Source organism: Lolium perenne, chromosome 2 (assembly GCF_019359855.2).
Source record: "Lolium perenne isolate Kyuss_39 chromosome 2, Kyuss_2.0, whole genome shotgun sequence".
NCBI classification, from domain to species: domain Eukaryota; kingdom Viridiplantae; phylum Streptophyta; class Magnoliopsida; order Poales; family Poaceae; genus Lolium; species Lolium perenne.
The window spans coordinates 28,182,835-28,198,014 of record NC_067245.2 but is presented as its reverse complement, the minus strand read 5'-3'; the positions used below and the strand labels follow the sequence as shown (position 1 = coordinate 28,198,014).

The 15,180-nt window shown below is 44.6% G+C and overlaps 1 protein-coding gene across 1 annotated transcript; it reads left to right on the top strand.

Annotated features, from left to right (window-relative positions):
- The first annotated feature begins 821 nt into the window (after positions 1-821).
- Positions 822-14,800, top strand: LOC127331627 (probable histone-arginine methyltransferase CARM1). Its single transcript, XM_051357798.2, has 15 exons — positions 822-1,130; positions 1,252-1,323; positions 1,954-2,062; positions 2,592-2,735; positions 2,910-3,013; positions 3,094-3,192; positions 3,285-3,354; positions 4,347-4,443; positions 5,971-6,025; positions 8,168-8,251; positions 13,077-13,154; positions 13,252-13,355; positions 13,466-13,638; positions 13,736-13,887; positions 14,339-14,800. Exons 1-15 carry the CDS (start codon positions 933-935, stop codon positions 14,420-14,422), a joined length of 1,623 nt encoding a protein of 540 aa, XP_051213758.1. The 5' UTR covers positions 822-932; the 3' UTR covers positions 14,423-14,800.
- The last annotated feature ends 380 nt before the right edge of the window (positions 14,801-15,180 follow it).

Genomic DNA, 15,180 nt, shown 5'->3' with positions numbered 1-15,180 from the left:
AATACAAGAAAAAAATTAGAAGGAAAAACAAAAAACCCACAGAAAATCTCGGAAAACAGGTGAGAAACAGCGCAAAAAACCGGACAAAAAGTTGTAGAGGCTTTCAAAAACCGATGTGGTGCCATGTAAACGGGCCTCAGCTCATAGGAAATGCCCCCAGTAGCCCAAATATATTGGGCTTAGGAAGGGCAATCCAGGTGGCCCGGAAAGCCCACTCGCACTTTTTTTTTTGAGAAACACAGTACAAACGCAGACGCTCGCATACACGCGTATACACTCACCCCTATGAACGCACACACGCACACCCTACCCCTATGAGCACCTTTGGAAGACTGAGCCGGCGGATTGGATCTTGAAATTGACGAAGTCACCACAGGCGCCTCGCTGTCGACGGGAACGTCGCCTCCCACTGAATGAATATTCCGCCTTTATGAGACAGCACGGATGTCAAGCGCAGGGTTTGAAGCTACGGTGAGTGACAACCACCCTCCTAACCACCCAACCTCACTCGCACTGATTTTGTTGTTAGTACCAGATCTGCCTGAGCAATGACACACTCATCATGCACCTCAAAAAACCCGTGGGCCCACCAGTCGCCTCGTGTCACGACCGTACACGGCGAGGAGAGCTGCTCGGCGTACGCAAGGAGTACAAATGCACTTCACTGACACGCGGGCCCCAAATTTGTGACCCAAACAGGGCCCCACTAGTCAGCGAAGTTAAAAGAATAAGGTCGAATTCACCGCGTCGCCGTGGCTCTGGCGGCGCGTGCGCGTCGTCTCCGCCAGAATTAAAACCCGCAGAGGAAAAAAGGGCACGAGGTGTAAAAAACAGCACGCACCAATCCTCCCGCCCCCAGCGCCCACCCCAAAACCCTAGCTAGGCCCTTCCCTCCGCCGCGGCCGCCCCGGGATCCCGAGCTCTCCGGCGCAATGGCTTCGGCGGACATGTTCCCCAACGTATCCTTCTCCGACGTCAACGCCGCCGCCGCCTCGGAGGAGGCTGGCGGCGCCGGCAGCGGGAAGGCCGTGTTCGGCTTGGACGCCGCCTCCGGGGCGGCGCGCCTCAGCCTCGTCCGGACCGGAGCGGACCAGGCGATGGAGATCGGCATCTCCCTCTCCGACGCGCAGGTGCTCGCCGCGATCTCTGTGATTTGGGGAGAGTGGAGCTGCGTGAACCGAATTCGTGTGTTTTGGGGAGGCGTGTGTGCCATTGCTACGCGTTTGGAGAGTAATGTTTTGGGTTTCGCAGATATTTAAGCTGGGGCGGACGGAGTGGCTGTGCGTGAGCGGCCAGACGGAGGCTAAGCCTGGCGTGGAGGAGGTACTCTTCAGTTGCTCTGTTCGGTTTATGTTAGTTTCGTGCTTCTGCTGGATATTCCCCTTTTGAAAATGTGTCGGCTCAGTTCGCCCAATTTTCTCTTCTGAGGATTAGTTGTTGCAGACTTACTGATGTAGAGAAACAGTTAATTCCGTGTAAATATGCTTCAGTGGAGGTTGGTGAATTTGATGGAAATAGTACTATACTAGTTCTGTATAATGGCATGAACATTGCAGTTTGTGTTGCATTTTGTATTTTGAAAAACACTATTTCCTGGCACATTTTTATTCCAGTAGTGACTTAATCAGTTCTAGATGAAAATGTACTGTGATCTAAGCATGCAATGTACCTATTTAATGTAGCTTCACATTTGTATAAGAAAACCAACAACTCTCGACACCTTTTTCCTGTTTGCAAAGGACTGTTGCTTCCTACCCTGAAATAGAGCCTAATAAAATTCTGAAAAGTTTTTTATATTTTTACCTTGACATGGTGTAAAGATGGATCCCTGCTGTGTAACACTTCCTTGTTGCCACCCTTTTCGTTTTTCTTAATTAATGTGGGCTATACATTAGAACCTTCTTGTATTACATACTGAATGGCTTCATGTTAACTCTCAATTCTTTGAGGCAGAAATTATTTTCAAGAGCAATTAAGGTTGTTCTTAGGTCAGAAGCTGAGAGCAAAGCCTTCTCTCTAGCTTTTCAACGATGGAAACAACAAATGACTAGTGGAAAACCTGGTTTGTTCTTTCATTTCTTGTTTGTTTCTGATAATTCTCAGTGTTAGCTTTAGAGTCTCATCATACATGACATTAGTTATATCTCTCAATCTCCAGTAAATAACAGTCGCAGTAGCTTCCCTCAAATACAAGTGCCTTTTATATTCTACATAATTACCAACACAGTGGTTTGATATATTATATCCTATATAAATGTATTATTATCCGATGAATAGCAGCTTACCGTTTTTTTTACTCGTGGAACTTGCACCTTATATTGCTTTACCATTGGAGGATAACTGTAATTTAGTGAATGAATCTAACTGTGCATGATGAATTCTACTCATGTTTTCTTTTGCGGGTAGATGCACTAAAAGTACGTATACCTGTGGTAGATTTTAGTTCGGTGTGGAACCTGAGAAATAGCAATGACTTGTCCATCTAATAACTTGTGCCAGAAATCATGCCGCGGAATTCAATGCTTCTTTTTTCTTTGGTGGAAACACAACTGAAGTCCCTTATGTGTATTATATTGCTTCCTATCTTTCAGGTGAACCCTTGGAAAATGGATCAATAATGGTTTCTAAAAGCAAATTTGATACAAAAATTGAGGCATCTTCAGCACAGATGTATTTCCACTACTATGGCCAACTATTACATCAACAAAATATGTTGCAAGATTTTGTGAGGACAGGTAAATATCTCTTCCTGTTGTTGAATTACTCCCTTAAATGAAATTCCATCGTATATGAACTTTAAGAAATGCTAACCTACATTTTGAATTGAAGTTCTCGCTTATTTGATTCTGTTATCAACATGGCGTGAAACTTGCCTTCTGCACAAATATAACAACATTCTTTCGTTCCAGGGACATACTATGCCGCTGTAATGGAAAACCGATCCGACTTTGAGGGTCGGGTTGTGGTTGATGTTGGAGCTGGTAGCGGTATTCTTTCGTTATTTGCGGCACAGGTGCGCTCTAAACTTCTTACTGGTTCTTTCACTTCATTGTCTGATAACTTAATATGTGCTGTTTTTCACATTATTGTCAGGCTGGTGCCAAACACGTGTATGCAGTTGAGGCATCTGAAATGGTTGAACATGCCCAGCGGCTTATTTCAGGGAACCCATCGCTCGGACAACGAATCACGGTTTGTTTCATATCGGTTGGACTTGGATACGTCTCTTTTCAGATTCCCCCTTTTCACTGGAATGAAACTGTGCCCTGCTCCCTCCTAATTAGATCATCAAAGGCAAAGTTGAGGATGTCGAACTTCCAGAGAAAGCTGATATACTGATTTCCGAGCCTATGGGTATGGTTCTTTTTTAAGTTTTCTGGACTGTTCTATACTTTTGTTGATCTGTATGCCTACCATGTTCTAGCTTGTAGTGATGTTCAAGACTAATCTGTATACCATTGTTACATCGGGAACTCCAGTCTAGATTACTAAATGTACTAGAATACATTATAGTTTCAAAATTTAAACTAATACTAAATGTACTGGTTTTGAATTGCAGACTATTTTGAAGACAATTTCCTACCATATGTTTGATTCATCAGTTTATTTTAATCTGGTTGAAGGTTAACCAACCTAACCTAATTAGACTCAAAACACATACTAGGACATGAACAACACAGGAAGTCCTACTAGCACACACACGTAGGGTATGTTTGGTTGGTATACTAGGGTTCCACACTTTGCCACACCACAGACCGAGTTAGACACCCGTTTGGTTTGTAGTCACACTTGTGGCAAGATTCTTTTCATGCAACCATGAACCCACAGACTCAGAAAAGTGTGGCAAGGTGTGGTGCTCAATTTGGTCACTTAACCTTAGCCATGAAAAAATTGTGGCAAATGTTGGCAACCTTAGTATAGCAATCAAACAAGCCCATAGTCAAGATTATTCCAACATAGCCCCCCATTGTTTGTAGCACAGTTGTTTTTGTTTGTCTATATGTTTTTGTTGAAGTCTTAGGCCTACTTCTTTTTGGCTTCTACGGTGGCTTATGGGGGAAGCTTCTTCCTACCAGCTTCTCCTAGAAGCCCGGATTCCAAATTTGTTTCGGCTTATACTCTATTTTAGATCAAACTAGATTATAAGCCAAAACAAATTTGGAATCTGTGCTTCTAGGAGGAATTCGTGCTTCTAGGAGAAGCTGGTGGGGAGAAGCCTCTCCCAGAAGCCGCCGGAGAAGCCGGAAAGAAGTGGTCCTTAGTGCTCCAACAATTACTTGTATACTCATTATTATTTTTTGTTTCTGAAGTTTGTATTTATTATTTGGTACAATAATGTTTTGTAGGAACCCTTTTGGTGAATGAGAGGATGCTAGAGTCCTACGTTATAGCTAGGGACAGATTCCTTGCTCCGGATGGTAAAATGTTTCCAACGACGGGAAGGTATGTTTCTTATGATTTCATAACTCTGGATAATAGTTATTTATGGCATCAGCCTCCACTCTCCAGTTACCACCTGCTTGGTTATATATTTTTTCTATCGATTTGTATCATTATTTCTTGTGCACTTAATTAATTGTTGTTTAACATTTCTCGTTGCACAAGAGACATTTCCATTGGTTGATCATCCTTTGTGGCCTCATGGACACCCCAGTTTGGGCTTCGGCAAGAACCTTGACCCACTGGCCTGAACCAAAAAACTAGACATTACAATAACGAGAGATAATTTCCAAAATATGATACTAATTTATATAAGAAAAGTAACAAATAAAGGGCCCAGCTTCTGAGCATGTTAAGGGGGTTCACACTATTTTGCATTCTTGTGCAATCTTACAAAATAGTGCTCTGATACCTGCCTTGCTCAAAGATCAAAGCCTGGCTGGCTGGTGCATTGGTTCATAAGGTTTTGCCTAGTGTGTCTGGCTGGTGTTAGTATTCTCTCTCCGTTCTCTCTTCTCCCTGTTCTCTCTTGAGTAAAAGCAGAAAATGAGGGACTAGCACTACAGAGGAGAAGTGGAGAACACACAGAAGTTTCAGGCAACAGATGCCTTCTTCTATAAGCTTTTGCATCAACGAATGCTACACTACTCAGTAACAAATGCCTACTTAACTTAGCAACTAATGCTTGCCCTCAGCAACCTATGCTAGGACCTATTTATACACAAGCTCAGCTTGCTCCATGAACCTACTTGTTACAAACCGACTGTGGCAGGTTCACTGAATTCTGGAGCAAGTCAAAATCAACTGTGCTTCTACTTTTCAGTTCACAGCCTGCAAACCTGACAAGCCCAACCTAGAGACAGCTGCAAACACATTGCAGCTTGGTCTGGTCCGTGCAGGTGCAGTGCGAACCCAGCCACGGGTGAATGCCAATGTACATAATCTCCCTCGGGGAAGTGTTGTCACAGCCAGCTGCATGCGGCGACAGAGCCTGCCTATCTATTCAATACACAACCTATGTGCACTGTTCACACTCACAGGACACTACTCATGTGCCCTGTTCACACACAGCAAGCACACAACTTATGTGTGCTATTCACACTACAGCCTGCACACAACCTATAGGTGCAGGTCACACCATGGCAAGATTACATACAGGCTAACAGCTGGTTGGAGTTAAGAACATTGTTGGAAATGCTGTGGATGCTAGTTTGCAGTACCAATAATTTATCAGCAAAATAAAAGAGTTGGTCACATTGTACATGCATTCAGTTTGACAGCATCTATATTCTGGAATCATCATACAACCAATGGAAGTTGAACTTCACATCGAGTTAATTTTATTTGAGAGTTCTAATACATTCTTTGGGATGGATTGGAATATATTTAAATAATATCTAGTTCTGGAGTTAAATCATTTTATAAGCTGTTTGACTCAGCCTGAAATTTCTAAGTTGACAAGCTTGCAATTATTGTTTTTAATCTATTTAAAAGTTACTCACTGCTGCTCGACTTATTGAACATTTGTAGGATTCACATGGCTCCATTTTCTGATGAATACCTTTATGTTGAAATGGCAAACAAGGTACTGTCATTTGCTAGTTGTATCCTGTCAAGTGCTTTTTTCTGAAGCTTTATTAATCTCACTGCATTAATTTATCAAACTAAAACATAATTGCTGAGTTCTACTTTTGGTGGGGAATTTACTTTGTGTTATTGTTATGGATAATATAAGATGGAACAGTACACATCACGAGGCTTATGTTGTTAGTCTTGTGTATCTATGTGTGCGGTGGCCCTGTGGGGGGCCTCATTAAACCAAAAGGCAATATAGGGTGGTTCCTCGATTTAGCTTCATTCCCTGTCCGAGAGAAGAGAGGAATGTGTGGGTCTGTGTGTGTTTATATGTAACCAGCTAATCACAGGAATCCCAAGCATGTCCAACAGCATGTTGTTTATATTTAAAATTACAAACATGTCCAACAGCATGTTAGTCTTTTGTTTCTATACGCCAAAATAATGCAAAGTTTTATTTTGTCCCCCATCCAGTGTCCAAAAATGGTCATGCAAAAACATCTGGGTCTTAAGTACTCTACAATACTTGCTATGCTACCTTTCATATTCTTCCAAAGTACTTGCCATCAAACCAAGTTTTTATCTTTTCTTTGTACACCCCGTTCCTGATAATAGTATTCTACCAAGTCACTAGGTGATTTACCTTCCCAATGGAATCCTTAGCATGTCTCAAGTGTAAGGTGCATGGTGCACTAATGAGCAACTAACACCCAGAAAGAGTTATTAGGCTAGTCAATGAATGGAAAATAGGCATTATTGTCTTTTTCATTCAGTGCCTTGGTGGAAGTGCAGACTTACAAGTGTATTTCCTAGATGCCAAGGGCCAGAATATACACATACAAGTGTGGTGAATATGTAGAAAACCACTCATACAGTGGGGAAAATACACATCAATATAAACTACTCTAACACCCACCCACCCATCGGTCAAAAAACTGAGTTTGGAGAGCTATAAGCTGTGTCAGGAAATAAATATCAGTTATCACCTCCGCCTGTGGAAAACTCTAGAGGAGTCGATGTAGAGCAACCACTGCCACATGTATAAACCGCTAGACGAGTCGACATATATTGGCATGTAAAAGCCGAGAGAATAGTCAACGGAGAGCGGCATGTGTAAGCCGTGAGGGTAGTCAAAGTTGAGCAGCCTGAGGAAGCCGCGAAAGGGATTCAATGTAGAGTGGGGGCCACCACTGCATGCGGAAGCTGTTAGAGGAGTCGACGTAGAGTGGCATATAGATGCCACAAGAGGATGTAGAGCGGCCACCACTATCTGCAGAAGCCAGCGAAGATGGCACCCTGTCATGTAGGCGATCATTGATAGGAGGTGCATGTGAGAAGCCATTGTAGGAGTCAAGGTACAGGCGTACAGCGGCAAACACCGCCTGCGGAACCTGCTGGCAGGCGCATCGTGCGAGACAAAGTTGGAAGAACGGACACAATCAAAAATCATATGAGAGCGAGGGAGAGAGACAGTGTTTGTGGAGAACATTGTACTCCGTACTATTTTTTACTCTATTTTTTTGTCAAACAATTTTACTCGTATTGTATTTCCTGGGGGTCTAGGGTCAGAATATATGCAGGTTCAAGTGTAGTGAATATACAGAAAACCCTCTTACAATAAGAAAAATACACAGTTATATAAACTACTCTAACAAAATGGAGGGAGTACGAATGCCAAGAATCCTTAGCTTGTCCATGATTTGTTGTGTCATGATGCTGCACTGTGATCAGGATGTGCCCACACCTGTGAATTTTAAAATGTGAACTAACGTAATAAAGCAATGGTTTTTTAATAGGTAATCCCTCCATTTAAAATGTGAGATGCCACACTTTCCAAGATTTAACTTTGACCAATAATTAGTTCAATATGTAATCCATGATATGAAATGCTGCTGCTGAATTCGTTCTCATCTTGCTCTTTCCAGTAGTATCCATTTTGTTTCACATAATTCAAATATTGGTTGAACTAATTGCTGGTCAAAGATAAATCTTAGAAGGTGTTGTGCCTTATATTTCTGTGTTGAGTGAGTGCTAGCTACCATCTCTGCAGGAGTGCATGGCTTACTTTCTGTTTGCATCCATTTTTATTCAAAGAGTATAGTGCATGTGTCTCTCATTTCTGCGGTCTTATTTTGAGTTTATGTACTTGCAGGCTCTCTTTTGGCAGCAGCATAACTTTTTTGGTGTTGATCTTACACCCTTGCATAGTTCCGCGTTCGATGGATATTTTTCACAGGTGAACCCTATTTGACCTTATCACTTAGTAGCTTTGCATCTCAACTTGTCTGCAGCTAGCTATGGTAAACTGATAATTGAAATGGTTAATTTCTGTTGTCTGTAATATTCTGTTCAGCTACCTCTGTAGCATGTGTCATCCTGCCCTATGGTTTACCCTGGAACTGCAGCGACATTCAGAGTGTCACTAGTAACTTGTCCTATTTGGTCCTGTTTGTAGTTGATCATTAGTTTTGCCTTCATTTTGGATCGTTTAGAGCAGATCCTTAGAGCATCCCCAGCCGTTGGGGCTCCCGGGCCGAAATCCGGCGCTATTTAGCGCCGGATTGGACGAAACTTTGGTCCGGGGAGCGCCGAAGTTCCAGCCGTCTCCCTGGTAGGCACACCCGAGGTTCGCCGTTTTTTAGAGAAAAACGTCCCTGGATGACAAATTTCATGCATAATTCGGCGAATTTGACCACTTTTGCCAACATTTGGCTTATTTTTACAAATAAACGTTACAGTTTAACAAAACAAGACAAGTTTTCAAAGAAATCAAACGGAAACTAGTTGGTGTTGCCTCGAAGCATCCATAAGTGCTCCACCAGATCATCCTGCAGCTGTTGATGCATTGTGGAGTCTCGAATCTCCTGACGCATAGCGATGAAAGCAGCCCACGATGCCGGCACCTAGTGGTTAGGCTGTGCAAGAGGACCCTCTCTGTCATATGGTGCAGCTCGCTCAGAGGGACCGGATGCTTCCGCTCATCCTCGATAATCATGTTGTGTAAGCACACACAACAAAACAGTTCATCACCTCCCACAGCTGATCTTTCGACCAAGTCAAAGCGGGGAACCGGACTACAACAAATCTTTGCTGGAGGACACCAAATGCACGCTCGACATCCTTTCGGCAAGCTTCTTGTTCCTTGGCAAACTGCTACTCCTTCGGAAGACCGGGGTTTGAGATAGTCTTCACAAATGTTGCCCACTTTGGATAGATACCGTCTGCAAGATAGTATCCCTTGTTGTAGTGCCGGCCATTGATCACAAAGTTAACCGGGGGAGCATGACCCTCAACAAGCTTGGAGAAGACCGGCGAGCACTGCAAGACGTTGATGTCGTTGTTGGATCCCGGCATACCAAAGGAGTGCCAAATCCAGAGATCATGGGTAGCCACTGCCTCAAGTATCACATTGCAGCCTTTTTTGTGACGCTTGTACATTCCCTGCCAGGCAAACGAACAGTTCACTACTAGGAAAAGGCTTACCGCCGGCACTTTCGGATTCGCCGGCGATCACCTCGCCGGTGGTAATGCCTTACCGCCGACACCTTCCATTTCGCCAGCGGTAACATGCCGTTACCCCCAGCGCCTTCCCATATTTGCCAGCGGTATTTCTTACCCCCGGCACATGCCAAAGGAGCCAGCACTAGTGAGGTTTACCCCTGGCACATGTCATGTACGCCGGGCGCTATGTGTGTACAGGATAAAAAAAAAAAGGTAGCCACCAGAACGTCCACCTTTGCCATATAGTTTTTTTTAACTGACCTTTGCCATATAGTTGCTACTACATTAATTAAGCAATATTACAAGGGTGGGGCCAGCTAAAGCCACGTTTTACAGATACATCCTGAGGAAAAATAACTCATCATAACGCCATCAGAACGTCCACCTTCACCTTGGTCCCGCCCTTCATGCCCAAGGTCCAGGGCCATGATAGCATTGATCTCGCCCCAAAGAGAACCCAGATTGGTATCAAACTTGAAAGGCACTGTAAATATCAATATAACGCAGTCATGTTCCAGTTATTTGCACTCTTAAAAAGAAATCAGAAAGTAGAAATTGCTAAAAATGATTGTAGCACTTATATTTTTACCTCAAACATCGACATAGTTTGCTACGGCATAATGGCTAAATTCAGAGAAAATGATATCATACTTTGGACCCGTTTAGTGAGATGTACTAGACCAAAATGCATCTTTTTATACTAGATCAAACCACAAAATATAAATAGAACCTAGCTTTCCATGGAATTTTAGAGAGACAAATGAGAATTTGTTACAATATAAATAGAACCATATTGATAGCCTTCATTACTACTACCTGTTGTGATTTGTAAATACACAACTTAGAATGAAAATATGGAGGCCTACTTATAATAAGTAGCAAAGGAATCTCCACAGATCTTTAATGTACACATAATCAGATACAAATATTTATATTGAAATATGCAGATACATACTTATAATGAAAAGATGACAAACATTAATAATGTTACTAAACAAATTGCATTCGGAACAGCAAGTGCCGACTTGAAAAACAAACGGTGACTGATCTCAACAGTTTGACAACATAAACAGAGCATAAGGTAAGAAATCAGGGCCAAAAGCTCCTAGTATTTCTACTTCAATGTCCAAACATGCACATCCTAAATATAGGGGACATGAATTACGCATACCTGAAGCAGCAGGGCAGCGATTGTGCCAAAGGAGTGCCACAGAAGAGGGGCCAGGTCTTGAAATATCTCCCGTTTCTGATATGAGTACAGTACATTAAGTCAGATTCTCGTTGACTGAAAAAAACCCACACAATCGTTCCTCGAGAGGAAGAGCTAGAACCCCAGAAGAGCAGGGCGGACCTTAGATAGCTCGACGAGGGCGTTCTCGCGCAGGTCGCGGTCGCAGAGGTCGAGCACCAGCTGCTCCGCCTATTCCAACTTCCTGTCATTGGGTTCCTGCGCCGCGGCCGTGCTGTCGCCTCCGCCGATTGGGACGAAGGCCTCTCATTGCCCCGGCCGATGGCGGCGTCCGGCGAGGGCCAGCATCCGGCGGGTGTTCTTCGACGCCGGACCAGCAGCCGCTAGATCCGCTAGGGTATCGCCGAGGCACGGGACGGCGCGGGTCTGGGGGAGCAAGGAAGGTGGTGTGGTAGAGGACTACGACGTCGTGGCCGGCGAGCTCGTCGGGGAGGAGGCGGCGCCGGCGTGGGGACGGAGGGAGAAAGGGGATCGTGCTAGCTAGGGAAAGGAGAGGAGAGGACACATGGGGAACTGTGGATTGACCGGAACGGGGAGAAGGGTTGGTATCTATCCCTGGCGAAAAGAAAGGGTAGACGCCGACATTAATTTTGGCCCAAAATGGCCCACAACAGCCAAAATTACCCCTGGCGTATGCAACTCTATTTGGCCGGCGGTAATTATACTACCCCTGGCGCTTCCGAGTTCAATCGCCGGCGGTAATTGGAGGCCCGTTCGGGTGGTCTCGGTCCACCTTACCGCTGGCATTTTCTACTCCATTTCGCCGGCGGTAACTGCAGTACCCCTGGCGACCCCATTTCAACTTGCCGGCGCTAACTTACCGCCGACAACTTCGGCCCGAGTTCGCCGGTGGTAATAAATCCGGCTATAAGCTTATTCCTAGTAGTGGTTCTTCCATTTCCAATGCATGCAGTCAATGCTTCCAAGCATCCCTGGAAATCCTCGAGCTTCATTGACAGCGAGGATCTTAGCAGTGTCTTTGACGGTCGGTGATCTCAAGTAGAAGTCCCCGAACACTGCTATCACCGCCCTGCAGAACCGGTAGAAACAATCAAGGGCGGTGGACTCTGCCATCCGAAGATAGTCATCTGCAGAATCACCTGGAGCTCCATATGCCAGCATCTGCATAGCCACCGTGCACTTTTGAAGGGAGGAAAACCCTGCCATGACGGTGCAATCCAACTTGCATCTGAAATAGGAGTCGTAGTCTCGAAGGGCATACACAATTTTCAGGAAGAGCTTCCGGCTCATCCTGAAACGACGCCTGAAAACAGCCTCACCGTGCAATGGATCGTCGGCGAAGTAGTCGGCGTAGAGCATGCAATACCCCTCCATACCCCTCCATTCGCTGCCTCGGCTTGCACTTCCGGCGACCTGGCGCCGACCCACCACGGCGACCAATGATAGACTCGGCGTACAAGCCGGACAGGCAAGCGAGGATGCGCAGGTGCTCCTCGTCTTGGGCGGTGGCCGCTGTTTCTTCTTCAAGAAGCTCGGCGAACATCTGCTCCTCCTCCTCGTCGGAGTCCATGTCCGGCCAGGCAGTTGGACGAACACCTGCCGGGCGTGTCGATGATGAGCGACGCGAGGGAGCTGCTCGGTGGCGGGAAATAGGCAGAGGGTGGAGGAACGGCGGAATATAGGCTGCTGGGTGGAGGAACGACGGAGTTGGGGCAACCCGCCAGCGGATTGCCGAGGGGTGGTGCCGGCGGCGAGAGAGCAAAGGGAGGGGAGGAGGGATTTGCGTCGACAGAGCGGGCCCGTCCCCGCTTTTCTCTCGTCCGGAGTCCCCGAGCGCTCCCTGGGGGGCCGGGGATGGCCTGGGCTCTCCGGACGGATGAAAGGCCTAATCCGGACGAAAACGAGGAACCGGGGGCGCGACTGGGCCGTTTTCGTCCATCCGGATGAAAAAAAGGCATCCCGAGGGCCTTGTCGGGGAGACGGCTGGAGATGCTCTTACCTTGCCTCATCTTTGGTTGGAAAGAACCTACTACTCCACTCTCTGTTTTGGGGCACATAGTATGATAACAATAGAGCATTATTGTAACAAGTGCTGAAATGTTTTTCTTCCTGTTTCTAACCAGTTAATTGGTAAATTTAACTGCGTTTAGTTTCTTGTGGATTTCACAAAGTTACTAACTGAGATGAACAAATCTGGCTACTTTTTCTTTGCTTGGTTCTGATACAGTTGAAGCATGTTATTGCTAATCTGACTGTTATTTTTGTACTTCATATATGACCCAAGAATGTGTGCTCATGCGAGTGACTGTTTCATATTGACAAATCTAAATATTTTGCAATTCTTGTGCAGCCTGTGGTGGATGCATTTGATCCAAGATTATTGATTTCTCCACCCACATATCATACTCTTGATTTTACTAAAATGAAGGTATACACTCCTGGAGATGAGATTGAAGTTACATGCCAATTTTCTTGAAGTTGTTTTGGTTTGTGCAAAATGTGGCATCATTATTTTTCTTTTTCAGGAAGAGGACCTTTACGAAATTGATATTCCTCTAAGTTTTGTATCCTCTGTTGGCACTAGGGTGCATGGGCTAGCTTGTTGGTTTGATGTATTGTTCAATGGAAGGTCAGAATATTTCTGTGTGTAGTATTGCTTTGTTCAGCCCTTCAGCTTATACCATCTTCAATATCCTTATTCATTTCTCTGGGATTAAAAGTATGTTATTTGTAATGCAGCACTGTGCAAAGATGGCTTACCACTGCTCCAGGCTCCCCTACAACTCACTGGTACCAGTTGCGATGCGTACTTGCGCAGCCATTGTACGTTATGGCTGGCCAAGAAATAACAGGGCGACTTCATCTTGTCGCCCATAGTGCACAAAGCTACACAATATACTTAACACTGTCAGGTTGGACGACCTTTTCTTCTTTTGATGTCACTACTACCTATTGCTTTTGAATTTTTGAAACTCATGGTTCTTGTGCTTTTGTGGTTCTTTCTTGAAGCCAAAATGTGGGGTGTGGGTGCGGAGCAAGGCGGCATCCTGCAGACATCCACAGCAAAACTTGAACTTAAGGAGCCGTATTACAGGATGTCTCAACCACAGCAATATATGCCACAAGACCAACAGCAGCCACTGTCTTCTTTGCAGGCTCAAGTAAGTTGGTCGTATTTTTTCTATTTATGTGTTGGATGGGCTCATTGTTTCGAACAGTTAGCTTTATGTGGCATGCCGTAATTATTTGTACAATATCTGTTTCATACAGAACATTGACTACACTAGAAATATCACCATATGGCATGTACCTCTTTTTCTGAAATAACATTGACAACACTAGGCATATACGTCTGTTTTTGGCAGAATATTGACACCACTAGAATAGGATAATGTTTGGCTAAGCCAATGAGCAGCATGACCCAAGACACCAGCCCGTTAATTCCTTTTGGGATTCGAGCATGGTCATTGGTCAAGTGGTTGAACATTAGCACATTTGCTGCCAAGGCACATAATCTGTTATTCAAACCTTCAAACTTGTTCTGTTTCCATGTAAACCTTGAGAGTTGTATTTCTTCTATTTTACTGCATCTAACATTTATACTGCAAACAGGGATCTGAACAGCAGATGCAAGATGGGCTAAGCCCTGGCATCACAGTAGAACAGGAGAGAGACTCTGCGGCTTTCACTCGATAGGGAGGAAACCTGAGGTGCATGCTTTGCTTCCTGCAACGAGCTCAGGTCCGTACAACAATATGCTTCTGCTGGATGTTCCCATGTGTAGCTCCCAATGGCTAACATCGCGTCCAGTGTGGTGCTAGATCATTGTGTCAAAGTTGTGCAGCGCTGCAGCTAATTGTGCTTGCGCTTGCCTGGTTATTTAATGTCAGAAAACAATAAGAGTATCTGATCAGACGTGAAATTGGAGGTAGAAGGCATCTAACAGGGAAGAAGGTTGTATGTTCTTATGTATAATTCTATTATTCTGAGTTGTTGGTTGCATTTTTTTTAAAATCTGTTGTAACGTCTTTGCTTAATCAAAAAATGAAAAAATAATGTCCCTCTTGAGTTGAATATTGGTAGAATGATAGTCTTGGCAGTCGCTCGCTTGAACTTCACAATTAAAAGGCGAGCCTTCTGAGAAATTCATGTCATGTCTCTGATTTTTTTTCCTATGTCATGCATATACTAGCATTATGAACTTTCTGAACATGTCCAAACATTTTTGGCAACAGCAGTACACATGAAATGAAGCACCGCTTACTAGCACCTGTTATCAGGCAGTTTTTAGGGTAAAATTCATCCATTAAGTTGTGAGACATTAGGCCATCTACAACGCGTGACCGATAAAACTGACAAAAATGCAGCTCAACGTGGCCACGCATTCCGGATGGTCGCGGTGTCTGGGAGCGTTGGCCTGGTCCGTGTGTCCGGCTCATCTGTCGGTGCTCGAG